General features: G+C 47.2%; 1 protein-coding gene across 5 annotated transcripts in view; it reads left to right on the forward strand.

Moving 5' to 3' along the window:
• The window catches only part of FAM193A (family with sequence similarity 193 member A), a 199,673-nt gene that overhangs the window by 141,619 nt on the left and 33,816 nt on the right, over positions 1–24,238 (forward strand). For all 5 annotated transcript variants that reach the window (XM_030919842.1, XM_010384373.2, XM_030919851.1 and 2 more), the window contains exons 14-19: positions 8,732–8,930; positions 9,901–10,173; positions 14,127–14,430; positions 15,482–15,665; positions 16,883–17,113; positions 20,143–21,004. In XM_030919842.1, coding sequence (XP_030775702.1) covers positions 8,732–8,930; positions 9,901–10,173; positions 14,127–14,430; positions 15,482–15,665; positions 16,883–17,113; positions 20,143–21,004 — 2,053 coding nt within the window. The remainder of the gene's footprint in view (positions 1–8,731; positions 8,931–9,900; positions 10,174–14,126; positions 14,431–15,481; positions 15,666–16,882; positions 17,114–20,142; positions 21,005–24,238) is intronic.

The raw sequence follows: 24,238 nt of genomic DNA on the forward strand, positions 1-24,238 counted from the left end.
TGCTCACTTCTCTTCAGTTTTTTGGAAACTTTGAGAAAGATTGGTATTAATTCTTTAAATATTTGGTAGAATTGACCAGTGAAGCCATCAGGTCTATGGCTTTTCTTTATTGGGTGATTTTTTTTTTTTTTTTTTTTTTTTTTTTGAGACGGTGTTTTGTTCTGTCACCCAGGCTGGAGTGCAGTGGCACAATCTCCACTCACTGCAACCTCTGCCTCTCAGATTCAAGTGATTCCCTAGCCTCAGCCTCCAAAGTAGCTGGAGCTACAGGCACTTGCCACCACACCCAGCTAATTTTTGTATTTTTAGTAGAGACAGGATTTTGCCATGTTGGCCAGGTTGGTCTCAAACTCCTGACCTCAGGTGATCCACCTACCTCGGCCTCCCAAAGTGCTGGGATTATAGGCATGAGCCACTGCGCCTAGCCTATTGGGTGATTTTTGATTACCAATTCAATCTCTTTGCTAGTTACAGGTTTGTTCAGACTTTTCTATTTCTTTATGATTTCATCTTGATAAGTTTTGTGTTTCTAAAATTTTTTTCATTTCATCTGTTTTATCCAGTGTGTTAGTGTACAGTTCATAATACTTTCTTTTTTCTTTGAAACAGCATCTCACTCTGTCACCCAGACCAGGAGTACAGTGGTATGATCATAGGTCATTGCAGCCTCAAACTCTTGGGCTTGGAAGCATTCCTCCTGCTTCAGCCTCGCAATAGCTGTGACTACAGGCATGTGCCACCACTCCCAGCTAATTTTTTTTTTATTGTTTTGGACTCTACCAAAGAGAAGACAGGGTCTTACTATGTTGCCGTCTGGACTGAAACTCCTGGGCCAAAGCAGTCCTCCTACCTCAGCCTACCAAAGTGCTGGGATTATAGGCATGAGTTACCAAGCCCAACCAATACTTTTTTTTTTTTTTTTTTCTGGAGATGGAGTCTCTCTCTGTCGCCCAGGCTGGAGTGCAATGGCACCATCTCAGCTCACTGCAAGCTCCGCCTCCCGGGTTCACGCCATTTTCCTGCCTCAGGACTACAGGCACCCGCCACCACGCCTGGCTAATTTTTTGTATTTTTAGTAAAGATAGGGTTTCACCATGTTAGCCATGATGGTCTCATTCTGCTGACCTCATGATCCTCCCACCTTGCAAAAGGCTGGGATTACAGGCGTCAGCCACCTCGCCCAGCCGACTTCTCAGGGTTTTCATATGCAAAGCAGGTTTCTTATAGACATGTATAGTTGTGTGTGTTTGTTATTTTTGGAGATGGAATCTTGCTATGTTACCCCAGCTGGACTTGAACTCCTAGGCTCAAGCAGTCCTCCCACCTTGGTCTCCTGAGTAGCTGCGACTGTAGGCACATGCCACCATGCTTGTTGTTTTGATACACTCTGATAGTCTTCGTCTTTTCATTGGTGTATTTGACTCTTCACATTGAAAGTGATTTTTTAATGTGTTTAGATGAATATCAGCCATGTTTGTAATTGTTTCCTATTCATTGTGAGTCTTTTCTGCCTTCTCTACTTTTAATTAAGCATTTTATGATTTTTATCTCCTCTCATATCAATTTTATTTATATTTTTAAAAATTTCTGCAGTTGCCCTAGTGTTTACAATATACATTTTGAGCTAATCTAAGTCCGTTTTCAACTAACTAATGTAAAACAGGTAACATTTAACAGATTACTCCCGACCCCTCCCTATTCCCTGTGACATTGCTGTCATTATTTTCACTTATCCACATGTTAATCACCCGGTACAGTGTTGATGATTACTTTAAACAGTTATCTTTTAGATTAATAGGAAGAAGAAGATACTTTATTTTGGCTTTATTCCTTCTCTAGTATTCTTCTTTCTTTATGTGGATTTCTGACATTCTGTCTGAAGGAAATCTTTTGACATTTCTTGCAGGGCAGGTCTGCTGGTGATGAGCTCCCTCAGTTTTTGTTTGTCTGAGGAAGTCTTTATTTCTCCTTCACTTTTGAAGGATAATTTCGCTGGACACATAATTCTAGGTTGGTAGTTTTTTCTTTGAACACTTTAGATCTGTTTAACTTCCCTCTGTCCTTGCTGGCATGGTTTCTGGTTTCTGACAAGGTGTCCTCTGGAATTCTTTTCCCTGTTCTTCTGTAGGTCCACTCGCCCCCACCCAGCTGCTTTCAAGATTTTCTCTTTTTTTTCGTTGTTGTTTTTTGTTCTTTTGAGATGAAGTCTCACTCAGCCACCCAGGCTGGAGTGCAATGGCATGATCTCGGCTCACTGCAACCACTGTCTCCCAGGTTCAAGCGATTCTCCCATCTCAGCCTCCAGAATAGTTGGGATTACAGGCACCCACCATCATGCCCGGCTAATTTTTGTATTTTAGTAGAGACGAGGTTTCACCATATTGGCCAGGCTGGTCTTGAACTCCTGACCTCAGGTGATCTGCCCACCTTGGGCTTCCGTAATGCTGGGATTACAGGTGTGAGCCACGGCACCTGGCCAAGATTTTTTCTTTTTCTTTGGTATTCTGCAGGTTGAATAGAATATGCCTTCATGTAGCTTTGGGGGTATTTATTCTACTTGATGTTCTCTGAATTCCTTGGATCTGTGCTGTCAGTTGTTAATTTTGGAGACTTTTCAGCTATTACTACTTCAACTGTTTCTCTAGTCTCTCCTTCCAGCATTCCACTTACCAGGTGTTATATCTTTCGAAACTGTCCCACAGGTTTTGGATGTTTTGTTCTATTGGGGGGATTGTTTCTAGTTTTGTTTTTAATTCTTGTTTCTCTTTGCCTTGCAGTATGGGAAGTTTCTGCTGACATATCTTGCAGCTCCCTGACTCTTTCCTTGACCGTGTCGTCTCCTGATGAGCCCATCACTGATAGTCTTCCTTTCTCTTACATTGTTTTTATTGCCAGCATTTCTTTCTATCTGTCTGCTCACATGGCCCCCTTGTTCTTGCATGCTGTCTACTTTTTCCATTAGAGCCTTTAGCCTACCAATCATTTTCAATTTCCTGTTTGATAATTGCCATCCATGCTATCTCCATGTTCCTGCAACCATTCAGTTGTCTTTCTTAGCCTCTGGTGAGATTGGTGTTAGACCTTCTTCTGTTCTGCATCCCTAACACTCTCTTGCAGGTTTCTCATCTCCTTGTCTCTCAGTTCAGTGTTCTGAGGACTTTTTTGGAATCAGTCCTCCAGTTCAGTGATTCTGTAGTGGTGCCTAGCCTGCCACTTAAGTTCTAATTCCGACTATATTTATATATTTAAATATATGGCCGGGCACGGTGGCTCAAGCCTGTAATCCCAGCACTTTGGGAGGCCGAGACTGGCGGATCACGAGGTCAGGAGATCGAGACCATCCTGGCTAACACTGTGAAACCCCGTCTCTACTAAAAAATACAAAAACTAGCCGGGCGAGGTGGCGGGCGCCTGTAGTCCCAGCTACTCGGGAGGCTGAGGCAGGAGAATGGCATGAACCCGGGAGGCGGAGCTTTCAGTGAGCTGAGATCCGGCCACTGCACTCCAGCCCGGGCGACAGAGTGAGACTCCGTCTCAAAAAAAAAAAAAAATATATATATATATATATATATTTACTTTTTTTCCCCAAAGATATCTAGTAGCTTTTTATATTCTCTTGTTCCTTGTTTTTCTTTCTTTCTTTCTTTAAGCATTTCACACATAGTTACTCTGTGTTTGAATGAAACCTTGAGCATCCAGGTTCGTTTTCTGCTGACGTCACCTGTGGTATATTATTTCCTTGTGTGGATGGATTCTATTAGGAGGTTATGTTTTGCTCAGCTTACTCTGTGAGAACCCAGAGGCCTCCATAGTGTGCTTCCCTATGAGGGTTGGCATTTGCTGGTGCGAGAGCTGCCTGAGACCTGGGCTTCTCTCGGGTCTCCAGACTGCGGCCCCCACACGTCACTGTGGCAATGAGGTGCGGCTATTCCTTCCCTTCACCTCCACTTCGCTTCTCTCATCACCTCCTAATACTTCTTTTCGTCCTTTGCCTTTGTTGATAGCAGTTGGTTACCAAAGTGTTCAGTGTCATTTCTCTCAGATCTAGACGGGCTAAGTAGCCCGTCTTACCCGACAAGGCCCAGACCAGGGGGGAAGAACGGCCTTCTTCAAGCGAAGAGCAAAGCTGAGCAGGTGTGGCTGCACCTCGCTGCTCCTCCCACCTGCTGTCCACATGGCCTAGGAGTAGGAAGTCACAACTACAGGGCCTGAATCTATACCGGAACCCAAGGCATGTGACTTTGAATCCTGGGTCTTTTTCATCCAACACGGAGGATGTACTATGAAACAGTTGATGTACTAAGAAAGGGCCTAGAAGTGAGGACAGGGATGTCTCAAAGTTTCCACTGAGAACTTTGCAGTGGAGCATTTGCAGTGGCCACTGGGTTCTGGCCCTCCAGAGTTCGGTGTATCAAGTGGAGCCTGGTGACGTGGTGCAAGGGGAGGACAGGGTGCCAAGTAGCCTTGGGTCCCTTGTTAGCTTCGAGAGCCAGGGTGTGTCTTTACAACCCCTCTCTAGGTTACTTTGAGACTTAAGTAAAACCACTGGAAAAACATTTAATGCAATTAAAATACGATTCGGTTACATACAGTTTAAAGTACAAGTTCAGATTTAGATTGGGGATGTAAAGCTGTGTGGATAATAGGGTCATAAATAGGTTGCAATTTGGGGATCATATTGTGATCTTTGACTTGCATGTTCTTTTAGAGCTGAGATTCAGCTTTTCCAGCCTGAAAACTGGCACAGCCAAAGCAAAGGTAGTCCTTCACCTCTTCACCATCTCTGGAAGAAATATCAAGAAACCTTAGTTAAGCAGAGAGTTCGTCATCTTAACCTTTTCGTTACCTGGAGTACAGCTGGAACTCATTTTTGCTCGGATGCTTAGTGTTGGTAACCTCTCACGTGTGGGCCTCGTGACTCAGTCTGCGGCTCTTGCTCCTCGTGTCTTGCACCCATGTTCCATGTCCAAGTGAGTGTGGGTGGTAGAGGACAAGCGAGTCACCCAGCTCCCAGATAGACTCAGTGCGTGCCCAGTGGAAAGCAGTTTGTTGTGTTTGCATTTGTGTCAGAGCTTTCATTTAAAGCAACAGTTTTCCTTTCCTGTGGATTACTTATTTTATCTCAAAGTGGATAAAAATGCAAAACAACTGCTAGTTGAAGCTTTGTGGGTTTGTATAATGAGTGAAGTCGGTGTTCAGATTCAATAGCATGGTCCACATTCTGAGAGAGTTCCTTTACAGTTAGCTCATTGGTGGACTTACAAAGTCATGGTCCAGAAATGGTCTAGGTGACAGACACCTATTTTTTCCTGAAGGAAATCCATAAGCTATTGAGATCAGTAGGCGTCTTCTGCAAAAGCATTAAAGAAAATACAACTTTTTTTGCTACTGATCCCTGTTACTTTTGTCCCTACTACTGGGCCTCCGTTTTTGAGTAGGTGGGGTTCTGCACAGTGTGTAAATCGAATGCGTAGAATCATTACCATATGTTTCCAGTATTACAGTTGTGTAGATGCATTCCCTTATTCCTCTAAGCTAGACACCGTTCAGCAGACACTTATTGAACACCCAATATGTGCCAGGCCCTGTGCTATATTCTAGGAAGACAAAAATCGGTTAGTCCTGGCCGCTCTTTTCAAAGAGTTCACAGTCTAAAGAGAAGACAAAAACAAGATCAAAATATGAAAATGTTGTGTACATACCTAATGGAACTCCCAGATGCTAGGCAGAAAAGTAACACTGAAGAGAGAACATTTTAAATGAGCCCACAGGTGGTTTTGCAGAGGAAGTGATGCTGAAACAGGGTTTTAAAGCATAAGCAAGAGCTCTCTGCACACACATGGGTGGTGGAGCCAAGGCTGTCAGCCAGGCTTTTCAAACCTGAAACCAAACAACTCACGGTCATGTCTTGAGGAGTCCAGGAGGTACTTACATAGCTTCAGAGCCCTGAGAGTGCTTCTAGTCAGGGTTTACCAGCTGGGCCAGCACGACGGGACTGCTGCTCAAAGCCAGCAGGTTGGCATCTGTCAGATGTTTCTGCCCCTTACTAGAAGGTACTCAAGACCCAAGTCTTCTACTTGTTACTTTTCATCAATTACTTCTCAGCAAAGCAGCTCTTAGCTTATCACTGCTTTGTAGAAATGGGTATTGAAATGCGTTTTTTTTTTTTTTTTAATTTTCCTGGCTCTTGTCCCGTGGGGCTCCCATACCAGAACAATGACTTCAGGCCCTTGCCTGTAGCCTGGGTGGTCCGTCTGGACCTGTTTCTTCCTGCTGTTGAATCTTGAGTGTCTGCTCTACCCTCCTCTCCCCCTTTGCCATCCTGGGCCTGTTTCAGGTCAGTGGACTCACTGAGCTGTCCAGCAGCCCAGAGGGGCGTGCTTCCTCTCTGCTCCGAAGCACTGTGGGAGAAGGGCAAGGTGGAAAGGTTTGGTTGGTTGGTCAGGTGTTTTGTGTCCAGGGACTTTATGTCTGTATAAGTAGTCTCTATATAGAAGTCTCTAAGACTGTTGTCTTAGAAAATGAAAGCAGGGCACCGTCACACTCACTGAATACTTACTATGGGCCAGACAGTGTGCTCAATTCTTACTATAACCCTGGAGGTAGGTATCTCCAGATTACAGATGAGAAAACTAAAGCACAAAAAGATTGAGTGATTTGCCTGAGGTCACACAGCTAGTAAAAGGGAGAGCTGGCATCCGAGCTCGCCAGACTACAGAGCCCAAAGGCCAAGACGTGGGACTAGAGTTAAGATCTGTCACCTGAACGTGCCTCCTCATAGTACAGCCAGCAGTGGTATCTCCTGGACTAGATGTGCAGTCCCAGCTTTCATCTTGATAGCTCCAGAATTCCTCCTTTCCTTGCACTTTCACTGCCATTGCTTCATCCTTTCTCACCCCCTGACTAACCACTTGTCCTCCTTCCGCCTTCTGGTTCATCCACAGTATTGCCACAAATTGATCTTTCCACTAAGCTGACCAAATCATCTCACTTTGCTGCTTAAATCCCTCTGTGACTCCCCAGCCCCTTGAGGACAAAGTGATACAAAGTTGTCTTTGGCCTGGCTGCTGCCCCCACTCGACCTGGAGCCTGTCAGGGTATGGCACTGTCATACCTGTATATGCACCATCCCTTTGCTCCTAACCCCTTCGTGTCCTCCCTCTGGCCAAGCCAGGCCTGCAGGATTCTGCCAAACCATTGCCCATTCTTCAGAACCCTCCAGGGAACCCTCCCACTTGAGTTTACAGAATTCAGTGCTCATTTCTGCATCCCAGAGGATGTGATGACCAGGTTGCCCATAACTGGGCATTCCTCCACTCCAGCGGACAGAAGTCCTGCTGAGGGAGATCCGTATGTCTGCCCAGCATTAACAAGGACTAGGGGAGACGGGCCAGCATCCAGATGTCCCACCTCATCCTAGAGCTCATGTAATCTGGGGAAAGGCAGACATTAAACCAATAGGCTACAAGTAGGTCTTGAATTATAACTGTGGTAAGTGCTAACAGGGAAAATGACGGATTTTAGTGTGTTCAGTGGGAAGGCTCGCCTTAGTCTTGGGTGTTGGGTCCTGGGTGGTCACAGCAAAGGCAGTGCCATCTTCTCTGAGGAAGTGATCTTTAGGCCAAGGCCTGCAGGATGAGTGTGAGTGCGGTAACGAGCTGAGGCTCGCACATTCTAGAGCATGGACACAGCACAAGCAAAGCTTAGGGCCAAGAAGGTGAATAGGCGTGTGCTGGCCAAGGGGAGGCCTGTGTGTCCAGGGCCTTGGTGAGCCGGAGGGTTGGAGGAGGTAGGCCCAGCTCCCTTGGATCTTTTCAGGCCAGAGCCTTGGGAAGCCATTGCTGCGTCCTGAGCAGGGGAGTGACATGCTCGAATTTACATTCAACAAAGATCACTCTGGCTGTGATGGGAAGAAGGACTGGGAAGAGTTCCTAGTGCAGATGTGTAGGCTCTTGTGCTGCGCCACTGTGAGAACGTGGTGCTTAGGATCTCCTAAGGAGGTCAGCATCCAGGGCCTGGTGCCTGGATAGAGGCTGAGGCAGAGGGAGGACCCAAGGGGGCCCCAGCCTGTGCAGGAGCAGCCAGATGGCTAGTCACTCAATAAATGCATGGATGTTGGCTAGCCAGCTGGCCAGACCCTGATCACCTTCCCTTGGTGCCTTCAACAGTGGTCTGTCCCACAGGGCCCAGGGCAGGGCTTGCCAGTGAGGCAGCTCCTTTGAGAATGCCCTGGTCTTCAGAGCACTGTATACAGATTCCTCTAGTTCATTAGATTTGCACTGTACTTTGCCTGGGTATAAGAGGTCAGTGTGTAAGGGTTTTATCCATTTTCATCAGTGATTCCAAAGTTGACTTATCAGTGATGATCATTAAAATGCTTGCAGTGATGATCATTAAAATGCTTGCTGAGATTAAGCCGTAGAAACAGATCTTACGACGCACATAACACACTCACATATGACCCAGTAGGAATGCTGAGTTGTCTAAAGTTTGTTCAGATATACTCCTCAAGGCATCGGTTGCTTTTCATATCTACATCTGGTTGAAATTTGACCTGCCGTGTACAGTCTCATAAATCAAGTCCACGTTTTGTGAGATGTGCGCCCCGTGGGCCTCAGCTCATGGCGAGCACATCCCATGAGGCTCATAATGAATTGTCTGTCTGTAGTTTACTTACCTAGGTAAACAGAATATTAATTTTGATATGTGATTAGAAAATTTTTTTTTGTAGGCTTTACCGCCAGCACCTGTTCAGAATCACACAAATAAGCATCAGGTATTCAATGCATCTCTTCAAGACCATATTTATCCGAGCTGTTTTGGGAATACTCCAGAGTGGAATAGTTCTAAATTTATAAGTCTTTGGGGATCAGAAGTGATGAATGATAAGAACTGGAATCCTGGCACTTTCTTGCCAGATACAATTTCTGGTAAGGAATTTGTTAAAACTTTCTTAAAGTTTTAAAATAACCTGAGTAGATTGACATCTTTGCCGTAGTCTCCCGTGGAAACCCTGGCGCAGCTGTAGCCAGCCGCTGCTCTACCACCTCGGTCTCCAATCCTGCTCCATCCTCTCGCATCTGCCACCAGTCAGTCCCACTGCGTGACTGAGCAGAGCAAGACTCTGACTCCATGGCTGCCTGTCAGACCAGTGAGCCACATGGGCGTGGCGTCCGCACTGCTGAGGGTCTGGTGACCATGGTTGGGTGCCCGGCCTTCAATTCTCGAGCAGTGGTGACAATCAGACCTCAGCCCCCCCGGTGCACAGGGGCAGGAAGAAAGTGCCACAGTCGACTTAAATCTGTGACTCACACTCCTTCCTCTGGTTACTGCATTGGCCCCACATGGCATCTCTCCCCTTTACTAGCTCCTTCCTCCCCAGCTGCCTCAGCCACTGAGGCCCAGCTGTTACTTCAGTCGCAGGGTCAGAGGCACCTGAAAAGGGGCTGGTGCCTACCCCTCATCTCTGTCTTCCTGTGGCCAGAGCTCCTGGCAGCCCCACACCCAGCCCCCGCGTGTGCCAGAACAGCAGACTACACTTGACATCCTGATCTCTGCTTGGGAAGGATTTCTAGCTGTGTGACCTTGGGCAAGTTGCTTGGCCTCTCTGAGCCTCAGTTTCTTCATCTTCTTAGGATGGGAGTAATAGTATCAACCTCAGAAAGTAGTTTTAAGACTTTACGTAACTTTGGAAAGCACCTAGCACAGGAATTGGCACATAGTAGGTGCTCAATACAATTTTTTCTTAGATTAAAAACTAGTTGACTTACTGTCATCCCAGTGGGATCCTGACTTCAGTAGCACCCCCAGTGTCAAATGTTCAGTCATCAGCATGTCTTTTAGGGTTTAGTTAAGTATGATTGCTGTCAGAAGCCATAATTTTCCTGTTCTTCTTTGAAGGGAGTGAAATATTAGGGCCAACACTCTCAGAAACAAGACCAGAAGCCCTTCCACCTCCATCTAGCAATGAAACACCTGCAGTCTCGGATAGTAAAGAGAAAAAGAATGCTGCGAAAAAGAAGTGTTTATACAATTTCCAAGATGCTTTTATGGAAGCAAACAAAGTTGTCATGGCCACGTCATCAGCCACGTCCTCCGTGTCCTGCACAGCTACCACAGTGCAGTCCAGCAACAGCCAGTTCAGAGTGTCATCCAAGAGACCTCCTTCAGTAGGTAAGGCTTGAAGGCTCACTAGCCCTCGGGCTCTGCAGGAAGACTGGGTTTACTGACTTCTCATCTTTGTAACTGCCTTTTACTTGGCCCAGCCTGAGGCGTAAGTGTAATTAACTGACCAAAAATGCTCACACACACAAAGCTGATCCCGAGAGCTGATCCCTGGGACTTTGATTAGAATTGTAGCTATTGTGCTAGGTTCCTCTGGGGCTTTGCTGCACCGTCTTGCTTTTGTCTCTGTTTCTGTTGTTCTTCTGTGATAGGAAGAGGTTATTGCTTGCTTTCTCTTCTCTTTTTCTTTTTCTTTTTCTTTTTCAAGATAGGGTCTCGGCCGGGCGCGGTGGCTCACGCCTGTAATCCCAGCACTTTGGGAGGCCGAGACGGGCGGATCACGAGGTCAGGAGATCGAGACCATCCTGGCGAACACAGTGAAACCCCGTCTCTACTAAAAATACAAAAAAATTAGCCGGGCATAGTGGCGGGCGCCTGTAGTCCCAGCTACTCGGGAGGCTGAGGCAGGAGAATGGCGTGAACCCGGGAGACGGAGCTTGCAGTGAGCTGAGATTGCGCCACTGCACTCCAGCCTGGGTGACAGAGCAAGACTCCGTGACAAAAAAAAAAAGATAGGGTCTCACTCTTGTTCGCCCAGGCTGGAGTGCAGTGGCACAATCTCAGCTCACTACAGCCTCCACTTCTTGTGTTCAAGCGATTCTCCCACCTTGGCCTCCTGAGTAGCTGGGACTACAGGCACCCACCACCATGCACGACTAATTTTTGAATTTTTGGTGGAGACGGGGTTTCACCATGTTGACCAGGCAAGGAGGTCATTGCTTTCTGAGCATGTGGCAAGATTTCTCAGAAGCTGCTTTAGGAAAATGCTGAGCAGATGTGAGCTGGCTCACTAGCCAAAGCTGGGACAGATTGAGCATTAAAAGGAATGAAGAGGCTGAGTGCAGTAGCTCCCAGCATTTTGGGAGGCTAAAAGGGGAGGATTGCTTAAGCCTGGGAGTTTGAGACTAGCCTGGGCAACATAGTGATGAGACCCCGTCTCTAAAAAAAAAAATTTAAAAAACAGTAAGGAAGTTTGACTATAGCATACAAATAAAGTCAAGAATCCAAAGGGATTGGGGTGCTCAAACAGAGCAGTAGGGCGGGAAGCTCCTTCTTGTAGAAGCACACCTCCTCCAAATGTGTAAGAAGGATAGGAGTGGCACTTCAGCATGCTGCGCCCCTGGGGTAACAGCTGGTGCAAGGATGCAGCATTCATGGAGGTTAAGAGGGATATCAGTTTGGGGAATGGAGTATTTCTGCTGTTCAAAAGCAGCACCCACAGGGAACTGACAGATTACACAGGAATGGTGAGCGCCTGTATTAATCCATTCTCACGGTGCTATGAAGAACTACCCAAGACTGGGTAATTTATAAAGGAAAAAATTTTAATTGACTCACAGTTGCACATGGCTGGGGAGGCCTCAGGAAACTTACAATCATGGTGGAAGGTACCTCTTCACGGGGGAGAGAATGAATACCCAGTGAAGGGGAAGCCCCTTATAAAACTGTCAGATCTCGTGAGAACTCACTCACTAGAACAGCATGGGGGAAGCCCCCACCATGATTGAGTTATTTCCACTGGGTTCCTTCCATTACACGGGGGGATTATGGGAACTGCAATTCAAGAGGAAATTTGGGTGGGGACACAACCAAACCCTATCACTGGGGACTGACAGATTACAAAGGAATGGTGGGTGCCAGACTCTGGAGGAACCTAGCAGACAGTGCCATGCACATCACCATGAAACAGAGAGACACTGGTTGCATCCCATTGCCACAAACTCAGAAGAATCCAACATAATATTTGCAGGATTTGTGCCCAGACGTTTTATCTAAATCTACCGAGACAAGACAATGCAAATGGGCAGACAGGTGGCCTATTAAAAAAAAATGTTAGGCCAGGTGCGGTGGCTCATGCCTCTAATCCCAGCACTTTGGCGGGCCAAGGCAGGCGGACCATGAGGTTAGGAGATCAAGACCATCTGGCTAACACAGTGAAATCTCGGCTCTACTAAAAATACAAAAAAATTAGCCGGGCGTGGTGGTGGGCTCCTGTAGTCGCAGCTCCGTGGGAGGCTGAGGCAGGAGAATGACGTGAACCTAGGAGGTGGAGCTTGCAGTGAACCAAGATCGCGCCACTGCACTCCAGCCTGGGCGACAAATCGAGACTCTGTCTCAAAAAAAAAAAGTTAGTCTTGTGAAAAGAGAAAAGGGTTAGAAGAGGCTGGGTTGGTGGGAAAGCTATAATGGACATGTGAAGGAAATTGGAAAATTGAATATGAGTTGTACCTTAGATGAGAGTATCCTGTCAATTTTTTTTTCTTTTTTTTTTTGAGACAGAGTCTCGCTCTGTCACCCAGGCTGCAGTGCGGTGGCCGGATCTCGGCTCACTGCAAGCTCCGCCTCCTGAGTTCACGCCATTCTCCTGCCTCAGCCTCCAAAGTAGCCGGGACTACAGGCGCCCACCACCTCGCCCAGCTAGTTTTTTTGTATTTTTTAGTAGAGACGGTGTTTCACCGTGTTTCTCTTTGTTTTTTGTTTGTTTGTTTGTTTGTTTTGTTGTTTTTCTTTGTTTTCTTTTTTTATTTATTTTTTGCTTATTTTTCTTTTGTTTGTTTCTCTTTGTTTTGTTTTGTTTTTTTGTTTTTTTTGGGGGGGGTTTCACCGTGTTAGCCAGGATGGTCTCGATCTCCTGACCTCATGATCCGCCCGTCTCGGCCTCCCAAAGTGCTGGGATTACAGGCTTGAGCCACCGTGCCCGGCCTTCCTGTCAGTGTTAAATGCCATTGAGGTGATCATAGTATTGTGGTTATTCAGCAAAATGTCAAAAAAAGAGAGAGGGAGGGAGGGAGGGAAAGAAAGAAAAGAAAGAGAGGAGAGAGACGGGAGGAAATTTTTAAATAAAAAGCTGGGTGCAGTGGCTCACACCTGTAGTCCCAGCACTTTAGGTGGCCCTGGTTAGAGGATCGCTTGAGCCCAGGGGTTCAAGACCAGCCTGGACAACATAGTGAGACCCTGTCTCTTAAAAAAGAAAAAGGTGATTTTTTTTTTCCCCCTTTGAGATGGAGTCTGGCTCTGTCGCCCAGGCTGCTAGAGTGCAGTGGTGTGATCTGTGATCCTCCTGCCTCAGCCTCCCAAATAGCTGGGACTACAGGTACATGCCACCATGCCCGGCTAATTTTTTCTGTTTCTAGTGCAGACAAGGTTTCACTAAGTTAGTCAGGCTGGTCTCTATCTCCTGACCTTGTGATCCGCTGGCCTCAGCCTCCCAAAGTGCTGGGATTACAGGCATGAACCACCGCACCCAGCCAAGAAATTTTTTTTTTTTTTTTTTTTTTTTTTTTTTGAGACGGAGTCTCGCTCTGTCGCCCAGGCTGGAGTGCAGTGGCCGGATCTTAGCTCACTGCAAGCTCCACCTCCCGGGTTTACGCCATTCTCCTGCCTCAGCCTCCCGAGTAGCTGGGACTACAGGCACCTGCCACCTTGCCCAGCTAGTTTTTTTTGTATTTTTTTTTAGTAGAGACAGGGTTTCACATGTGTTAGCCAGGATGGTCTCGATCTCCTGACCTCGTGATCCGCCCGTCTCGGCCTCCCAAAGTGCTGGGATTACAAGCTTGAGCCACCGCGCCCGGCCCAAGAAATTTTTTTAAAACAAACTGTCGATGTTCTGAGGAGTTCATGCTGAAGTGTTTTAGAGGTGAGTGCAATTTGCAGACATTCAGCCGAAAAGTGTATGTGCATGTAAGAAATAAAGTTTATAAACAGGACAGAGTATTAGGTCGTGATGATGAAGCAAGGTGAAGGATGAATGGGTACTCTTTGTGTGTTCTTTCAGATTTTCTGCAGGTTTGAACATTTTTGAAACAAAAACTTGGCAGTGACTCTCACCTCTCTAAATGCAGGTGACGTGTTTCATGGCATCAGCAAGGAGGACCACAGACACTCGGCCCCAGCCGCCCCGAGGAACAGCCCCACGGGCTTGGCCCCCCTCCCAGCGCTCTCGCCTGCCGCACTCTCACCTGCTGCGCTCTCACCTGCCGCGCTTTCACCTGCTTCCACACCTCACCTTGCAAATCTTGCAGCCCCATCATTCCCCAAAACAGCAACCACAACTCCTGGGTTTGTGGACACACGCAAGAGTTTCTGTCCTGCACCCCTGCCCCCGGCCACAGATGGCTCCATTAGCGCCCCTCCAAGTGTCTGCAGGTGAGCCAAGTCCTGGTTGGGGACATGGGAGCACTTTGGAAAATGGGTGTTTACACTGCACTAGCACAGCTACAGAAACTTCCCTGGGACCATGCAGTTGAAAAGCCTAGTGAAATGCTGAGGGAACGCAAGGATGTCCCCAGCAGAGGCCATGGGTGGAGGGGCTCCCATCTCAGCCTCTAGTTCTGCAGACGGAAGAGCAGGGGCAGTGGGCTGCCATGGAAAGGTAGGCCAGTTACCCCTAAACACTGACAGCATCGGGGGTGTACATTGTTATTTGTTGTATAAGTTGTATTTGTTATACCTAGGTTGGAATCAGAAGAAAATGAATGAAATGTGTATAGTAAAAACACAATACAACAAACACTCAACAGGTTTTTGTTTTGTTTTGTTTTGGAGACAGAGTCTCGCTCTGTCGTCCAGGCTGAAGTGCAGTGGTGCAATCTCAGCACACTGCAACCTCCATCTCCTGGGTTCAAGTGATTCTCCTGCCTCAGCCTCCCAAGTAGTGAGACCACCATGCCTGGCTAATTTTTGTATTTTTAGTAGAGACAGGTTTCACCATGTTGGCCAGGCTGATCTCGAACTCCTGACCCCAGGGGATCCACCTTCCTCGGCCTCCCAGAGTGCTGGGAGTACAGACGTGAGCCACTGCACCCAGCCAGACTTTCCTTTTAAGACAATTTCTTTTACCTTTGAACTTGCCCGTTTGAAGCTATACCCCTTCTCCCCCTTAGTATGGAAGCTGTGGTGGCAGGGACAGTCTTAGAAGGAGTCATTGGAGAGACTACGTGTTCCTGTTCAGTGGCGCTCTATGAGCGCTTTGAGGGACCGCCTGCATGCGTGCGCACACGCCATGCCTGCCACGTGAGCCCCTGGCCAACGTCTTTGGTGCATGTGTATGACTCCCTAGGAACCTTGGGGCTATGCACCCTCTGCGCTGCCTCTTGTCTGTGAAATGGGCAGGACAGTGGGTGGTCATGCGCAACAATGGGAGTCATTGCCTCCCAGGGCCGGCCACTTGCCGATGAGCTTGTGTGCGATTTTGCAGTGACCCTGACTGCGAAGGGCACCGCTGCGAGAATGGTGTCTACGACCCACAGCAGGATGATGGGGACGAGAGTGCAGATGAGGACAGCTGCTCTGAGCACAGCTCCAGCACCTCAACCTCCACCAACCAGAAGGAGGGCAAGTACTGCGACTGCTGCTACTGCGAATTCTTTGGGCACGGCGGGGTGAGTGCGTGAGGTCAGCGCGTCATGATGTGGGAAGTGTGCAGCACACGGGCTCCTCTGCAGAAATTCTGCACCTCTAGGATATATCCATCCTAAAGAAGCAAAGAAAAATATTTGCCCAAAGATTTAGCCATAATGATTTTTTGCTTCATTTTTACATTTTGTTTGTGGTTTTTAAGGTAATTGGTAAATCAGGGGTGCAGTATTCCTACTGAATACCCATTGTTAGGAGGTTGTTAACCATGGTATATCCATATGGTGGAACATTGTGGCCAGTGACAGCAGCGTTGTGTGTGTGCAGTTGGATTTCTCTTGTTTGAATACAGAGGGCATTGGTACACACACGTACTTGTCCGTCTTTCCAGAGCTGTGATTTAATTTGTACAACCAGTTACCACCCACAGTTTAAGAGGGATGGGTGGTAGGAATAGCAGGGGCTTATAGTTGTTCTTTTTCTGCTTTAGCTCTGTTTGCATTTCCTAAAATGTGCACATATTTTTATAGTAAGAAATTTGGCAGTAGGATTCAGGGCAGGTTTTTTTTGTTTTTGGCACCAAAAAGGAAACCTACAAATGGATAGAAAGATGCTACAGACACATTTATTGACATGAAAAGATATTCACACCATATTAAATAACCAGTAGAGGCCAAGCACGGTGGCTCATGCCTGTAATACCAGCACTTTGGGAGGCCAAGGGAGGAGGATCTCTTGAGCCCAGGAATTGACCAGCTTGGGTGACACCTTGAGACCCTTTCTCTACAAAAAATGAAGAAAATTAGCTGTGGGTGTGACGGTACATAGCTGCTTTGCTTGAGCCCAGAGACCAAGGCTACAGTGAGCTATGATTGCACCACTGCGCTCTGGCCTGGGTGACAGAGCAAGACCCTGTCTCGAAAATAAGTAAATAAATAAAGTATATTAATCAGAATTTGTAATTGTTTCCTTTTTAGTTTAAAAATCCACTTATGTGCATAGCTGTGCATGTTTTACCAGGTTTTTCATGAATATGTAAAATTTGAGGATAGGTATCAAAATGCCACTTTTGGATGACTTGCTGATAGGTTTTTCTTTTTTTCTGCTGGTTGTTTTATTTCCTTATTTTTCACAACAAATATATACTACTTGAGTAATAAAACAGTTTATTTTTGGAGGTGTGGTCTGAAATTTATTACATTCAAAATTTTTAAAACTTAAGCGTAACTGTTGTTTTTCTCAGCCTCCAGCTGCACCAACAAGTAGAAATTATGCAGAAATGAGGGAAAAGCTTCGCTTACGGCTGACCAAGAGGAAAGAAGAGCAACCTAAAAAAATGGATCAGATCTCAGAAAGGGAAAGCGTCGTTGACCATCGGAGGGTGGAGGATTTATTGCAGTTTATAAACAGCTCTGAAACCAAACCAGTGAGCAGCACGCGTGCAGCGAAGCGGGCAAGGCATAAGCAAAGGAAGGCAAGTGACAGGTCTCAGCACGTGGAGGTGCCAGGTCTGAGGGCATTTGAGGGTGCCGTGCAACACCAGTCTCCAGGCAGGGCTGAGCTACAGAAGGTTGGGGCTCTGACGTGTGTTTACTTGCCCACAACATTGCTCCGAGAGCCAGCCTGTCGCTGGTGGCCTCAACTGGAGACTGGTAAAAAACTTTACTTTGTGTTTTCAGGAAATTACTTCCCCTTTTGTAGAATGGGTTTGTTCTTGTGCTGGCTGTCATGAGGGCAGCAGCAGACACTCCAGCTTTATCTGTTGGAGAACCTTCTTTTCCAAGAAAGGAGCCCTCAACTGTAGAGATGGTAGAAGAAAGGCCCAGGTGGGCTTTTGGGGCATGTGGGTGAAGAAGTGTCTTTGATATGAGACTGGGGCGGGGCACTTGGCACAGGGAAGTCTTCTGGACTCAGGTCTGAGCATGTCCCCCATGCTCCTCTTGTCCCACTGCTGTTCCAGATGAAGACCAGTACATGGCATTGATTAGAGGGGAGGAAAATAAGTCTTCATGGGAAGGCATGAGCAGTTCCTTCCTTTCCAGAGGGCATGGTGTGTCACAAAAAGCAAATGTCAAATAGAAAAAAAATTAGCCAGGCATGGTGGTGTACGCCTGTAGACCCAGCTACTCAGGAGACTCAGGTGAGAGGATCGCTTGAACCTCAGAGGTGGAGGTTTTAGTGAGCCAAGATTATGCTCCTGCACTCCAGCCTGGGTGACAGAGTGGCTCAAAAGAAAAAAAAAAAACCTTTTCTCTTGGAGGATTTTCTAAATGCCCCTATGCTGGAGCAGTTCCAAAGAGCCTTCTGGTTTCAGCTCCCTAAAAATGTCAGGCTCCAAGAGCCAGACCTCAGTGAGCAGATGAGGGCTGCATGCAGAGGGAACTTGCAGGTTCCTGGGGTTCTGATAGTAGGACAGTTGTCTTGGGAGGAGGCCAGGTTTCCGTCTGCGGCATGGTCAGGCAGAGAGGTGAGGAAGAGGATGATCCCACAGTGGACCAGAGGGTGGGCCCGATGTCCTATGTTATTTCTATCTTAGCTGTTGTGATTGTTCTACCCTCAAGAGCTCTGCTCATACCTCGCAGTCCTAAAGTAGGTTTAGACTGATTATTGGGCCTGATTGGGAGGCTTTAGGGGAGAAGCCTTGTTCTGTGCCCCAGAAGACTGGGGACTGCTGGAGTGGGGAGAACATAGTGTGTCCTCCATTCAGGAGTGTCCAGCATCAGGGGTCCCCACGGTGGTCCAAGGCTCTGAGACCTCCTATTGAGATTCACTGGAGGCCTCTGGGACCCCTTCCTGAGTTTTCAGGGTACTCTCCATCCCAGGCTCTTACTCTCTGACCTTGCAAGTGGTCTGGATCCAGACTTGAGGCCCAGCTGATCCTTAGAGGCTGATGTCATAGGCCCTGCTCAGCAACCAGTCCCACCTCGAGGGACCGCCTGCTGGTGCTTTCTACGCCGCACCCATTTTACAGAGCAGCTCACAGATGTGTGTTGAGGCTCACTGGCTGGCTGGTTGTTGAAGGGACGGCAACAGTTCACCTGTTCTGTCCCGTAGCAGGTCCAACCCAGAGGCCTGTGCTGGGCAGCCACCCTGCTAGATACCAGGGCACCTGCCCTCACGTGCTTGTTATTGGTCCATATATTGACAAGACACCTATGTTGGATTTAGATCGGCTCTGAGAGGGCGCCAGCTGGCCAGTGTGTGCCAGCAAGTGTCCTGATGGAGTCGGTCTCCTCACTTCTGCAGTGTAGCCCCGCAGCTCACTCCAGACATTGGACTGTAGGACCCACCATGAGGTGGCTGCTGGGTGCTGCTCCTGACATACACATGGAGAAGGATGTTAAATAATTTTTACTTGAATTGTCAAATGAAATTTTTAGTAACATACCAATGTTAAATTTGTATCATAATTTTTAAGTTTTTCAAAAGATAATTTTCCTGTTAAAAATATTGTGAAAAATAATTTACACTTGGGGAGTACTTTTCTATTTCTCTAGGAGAAATGCTTTTGCCAGAGTTTCTCATAAGCCCCAGCATTTCTAAAGGTTGGTGGTGGGTGGAGCCGTGCTCCTGACACTGATGACTCCCATCTGCTCTCTGAACACAAAGAACAGTTTCCATTTGTGCCCCTGGAGTATGTATGTATGCATCACTACTCAAAGGCAGTCTTCACTTGGGATGAAAATTAGTTTTCCATCAAGTTGGACAGTGAGTCATTTGCTCTGTCCCACTAGTGAAAATATATGGCACTTTTGTTTATCTGCTAGGGTGGGAAGAAGGAATTTCTGTTTCTTTTACTACACATTTCTTTTTGTGGTGCCATCACAGCTCATTGCAGCCTCGACCTCCTGGCTTCAAGCGATTCTCACCTCAGCTTCCCAAATAGCTGGGACCACAGTCGTGCGCCACCACATCCAGCTAATTTTGATACTTTTTGTAGAGAGAGGGTTTTGCCGTGTTGCCCAGGCTGCTTTTGAACTCCTAGGATCACAGGTGTGAGCCGCTGCACATTTCTTACATTCCCTGTTCAGGTGAATGCATCAGCCTTCGCCTGGAAAGGTGGCCAGAGTTCTGGCGGCACGTGTGCAGCCTCAGTACTGCCCAGGCAGGCTGTGGTATTGGTTACATCATCCATTCCTCCAGGCAGCATGATGCCTGCCACACCTGTGAAGGGGTAGCTGGCTCCCTGGATGTGTGCTTTGCAGCTGCTTTGCCCTTGGTTACTGTGTTTAGCACCAGCTCAAAGGCTATGGGGAATTTTTTGTTAACTACCATGCCCCCACCCAAAAAAGGAAGCATATACTTTAGTAAATAGGTGAAGTTTAACAATCCTGTAGAGTAAGAGAATTGGAGATGGGTGTGTGTTAAGTTCTGATGTATTACAGCCTCTTCAGAGTTTATGTTCCATATGTGATTCGTTTTTAAAATTATCTTAGTTTTTCTGTATGACTTAAGTTTTAGCACTCACTGTAGTCTTAGACTGCCTTCTTTTTGCATTGGCAGCTGGAGGAGAAAGCTCGCCTGGAAGCAGAGGCCAGGGCCCGGGAGCACCTGCACCTCCAGGAGGAGCAGAGGCGGCGGGAGGAGGAGGAGGAGGAGGAAGAAGAGGAGGAGCGTTTCAAGGAGGAGTTTCAGCGGCTTCAGGAGCTTCAGAAGCTAAGAGCTGTAAAAAAGAAGAAGAAGGAGAGGCCAAGTAAAGACTGCCCCAAGTTGGACATGCTCACTGGAAATTTCCAGGCAGCAACAGAGTCTGTCTCTAACTCTGAAAACATCCACAATGGCTCACTAGAGCAAACTGACGCACCAGAAACCTCTTCTCAGTCCCCATCCAGGCATATGAACCACTCAGAGCCCAGGCCAGGGCTAGGGGCTGAGGGGGATGCTGCAGACCCCGTCATCACCAGAGACTCCAAATTTCTCCTCCCCAAGGAGGTGAATGGGAAGCAGCATGAGCCACTCTCTTTTTTCTTTGACATCATGCAGCACCATAAGGAGGGAAATGGCAAGCAGAAGCTGCGGCAGACCAGCAAGGCCAGCAGCGAGCCAGCAAGAAGGCCCACGGAGCCGCCCAAGGCCACAGAGGGGCAGCCCAAGCCTCGGGCCCAGACTGAGTCAAAGGCCAAGGTGGTTGATCTCACATCCATCCCAGAGCAGAAAAGAGAGGAGAGAAAAGCCAACAGTAATAACAATAACAAAAAGCAGCTGAACCACATCAAGGAAGAGAAGTCAAACCCAGCCCCTGTGGAGCCCACCTCTCCCAGCGAGCATCAGAACAACAAGCTGCTGCTGGCAGAGTCCCCTCAGCCAAAGGGCAAGAACAAGAAAAATAAGAAGAAGAAAGGAGACAGAGTCAACAATTCAATTGGTAAATACAGAATAGCGGGAAGGTATTTCTGAGCGGTGCCTGCTTTTCCACGTGTGATGTGCTAGTATGGGAAAACACCGGGTTTGGCGTGCTCTCGCCGTGTGGCCTCCCTCCTGTAGAAAAGAGCGTAGAGGGGCTGGGCATGGTGGCTCACACCTGTAATCCCAGCACTGTGGGAGGCCAGGGTGGGCAGATCACCAGAGGTCAAGAGTTCGAGACCAGCCTGGCCCTGTGAAACCCTGTCTCTACTAAAAATACCAAAAAAAATTAGCTGGGCTTGGTGGCGCGCCTGTAGTCCCAGCTACTTGGGGAGGCTGAGGCAGGAGAATCGCTTGAACGTAGGAGGCAGAGGTTGCAGTGAGCCAAGATCGGGCCATTACACTTCAGCCGGGTGACAGAGGGAGACTCCATCTCAAAAAAAAAAAAAAAAATGTAGAGGATTTCTACCCCCTCCAGTTCCCCAACTGTAGTTCCCCAACATCAGTATTTCCCATGTTTGCTTCGTCATTCTCTCTCCCTCTCTCTCTTATTTTTCTGGACAGAATGAGAGTCACTTCATACATGACACCCCTTTAATCTAAAATACTTCTGTGTATATTTCCTCAAGATAAGGACACTTGGACACTTATAAAACCACAGTACAGTGATCAAAATGAAGAAGTTGACACTGATCCAGTGCTATTCTCTAATGGTAGACCTTACTCATGTTTCTCCAGTGTTCCCTTTAACATCCTTTATAGCAGAAAAAAAAAAAAACCTCTTATTTCTCCTGATGTGGGATCCAGTCCAGGATCCCGTGTCATATCTCTTTAATTTCTTTTCCTTTGGATCGGTGTCTGTTTTTCATGACCTTGACTTTTTTGAAAAGTGCAACCCATTTATTTTTTTAGAGTAACCCTTGGTCAGGGTGTATGCCCCATGTCTTCCCAGTCAGATTCAGATTCCATGTTTTTGGCAGCAACACCATTGATGTGACCAGTCCCTGCTGGTGTATCCCACCAGGAGGTGGATGATGGTGTCTGTCCTATCACTGGTGACGGGAACTCTGATCCTGGGTTGAGCTGGTCTGTCCATTTTCACTACGGTCAAGTTAATATTTCTCCTTTGATAATTAGTAAGTGTCTTATGGGGAGACAAGTATCCTGTTTTTATTGAACATTCACCAACTAGTTGTAGCATCCATTAATGATTATTGCCTGAAATGTTTTATTGCTGTGTTGTCATATCGTGATTTTTTTTTTTTTTTTTTTTTTTTTTTTTGAGATGGAGTTTTGCTCTTGTTGCCCAGGCTGGAGTGCAGTGGTGTGATCTTGGCTCACCACAACCCCCGCCTCCCGGGTTCAAGTGATTCTCCTGCCTCAGCCTCTCAAGTAAATGGGATTACAGGCATGCACCACCACACCCGGCTAATTTTGTGTAGTAGAGGTGGGATTTCACCATGTTGGTCAGGCTGGTCTCAAACTCCCGACCTCAGGTGATCCGCCCACCTCAACCTCCCAAAGTGCTGGGATTACAGGCGTGAGCCACTGCCCCTGGCCCCAGTGGTGATTTTTCTAATATTCTTTCTTTCTTTCTTTCTTTCTTTTTTTTTTTTTTTTTGAGACGGAGTCTCGCTCTGTCGCCCAGGCTGGAGTGCTGTGGCCGGATCTCAGCTCACTGCAAGCTCCGCCTCCCTGGTTCACGCCATTCTCCTGCCTCAGCCTCCCAAGTAGCTGGGACTACAGGCGCCCGCCACCTCGCCCGGCTAGTTTTTTGTATTTTTTAGTAGAGACGGGGTTTCACCGGGTTAGCCAGGATGGTCTCGATCTCCTGACCTCGTGATCCGCCCGCCTCGGCCTCCCAGAGTGCTGGGATTACAGGCTTGAGCAACCGCGCCCGGCCATATTCTTTCTTTCTGTATTTGTTACTTGCCATTCAACTGTAGGAAGAGCTTTCCAACCCCATGTTTTTTTTTTTTTTTTTTCCATTAATTCAGTTATATCAGGATGGATCCACGAATTTTTACTTGATGCTATAGATTAGAATCTTTTACAAATGCTATTTATGTTGCTGTTCTGATCGTCTGAGATTCGGTCAGTGGGAGACCCTCGGAATGGCTTTTTCTTTAGAGGGTTTGATGTGCCCCTACCAGCCTTTAAGCACTTTATACTTTCTGTCATGGTTCGATGCTCTGGGCTCATCTCACGTCTTCTCTCTCCCAGCCCTGAACCAGCTGTTTCTCCAAGGAGCCCTATTCTTTCTTGAACAGTGGTGTTCAGAAACCCAGACCTGGACACTGCCATATGCCATTGCTTCTAGGCCCTCTCAGTCAGCAGAGCGGGAGGAGTGGGGGTGTGAGCGTGTGCACATGAGCACCTGCCACCTACACACCCATAGATGTCTGTTTTATCTAATTGCTATGTACAGGCCGTGAGTTCCACAGATATCCCAGCCCCACTCCTGTGCTACAGCAAGTGTTCTCCCTTCCCCCGTCCACCTTTGTAACTCCTTAGATAGTAAGAACCTGGACCCCATCATCCATGGTGCCTTCACTGACTTGCCGAGTCCTACAACACAGGTAGAGGGTTCAGAGTGCCTACCTTTACCCCGATGGAAAACTCCGGGCATGCTTTTGGTATTTGTTCAGTTCTTTTTGTCTTTGGCTAACTCAGGGTGTGGTGATAGCACTGAATTTACAAATGACTTAAATTAGTTGTTTGCACCTTTAGTACAATTATGCTACTCATTTAAAACATATCTGATAGCATTTTTCCATTTGTATTACATTTTGTTTTCTCCCCTACCCAATCCCTCTTTTTTTTTTTATCTGTTTCCACCTACTCCGTGTAAGTAACTAATGAGTTTCTTATTTGCTTTTTTTTTTTTACATAAAAGGTAGTATATTACAGATTTAATATTGAGTTTTGGGTTTTTTTCTACTTAATATATTCTGGGAATCACTGCACATCAGTTCATAGAGATTGTCCTCATTCTTTTTTTTTTTTTTTTTTTTTGAGGCGGAGTCTCGCTCTGTCGCCCAGGCTGGAGTGCAGTGGCTGGATCTCAGCTCACTGCAAGCTCCGCCTCCCGGGTTTACGCCATTCTCCTGCCTCAGCCTCCCAAGCAGCTGGGACTACAAGCGCTCGCCGCCACGCCCGGCTAATTTTTTTGCATTTTTAGTAGAGACAGGGTTTCACCGTGTTAGCCAGGATGGTCTCGATCTCCTGACCTTGTGATCCGCCCGTCTCGGCCTCC

This window comes from Rhinopithecus roxellana, chromosome 2 (genome assembly GCF_007565055.1).
Source record: "Rhinopithecus roxellana isolate Shanxi Qingling chromosome 2, ASM756505v1, whole genome shotgun sequence".
In the NCBI taxonomy this organism is placed as follows: Eukaryota; Metazoa; Chordata; class Mammalia; order Primates; family Cercopithecidae; genus Rhinopithecus; species Rhinopithecus roxellana.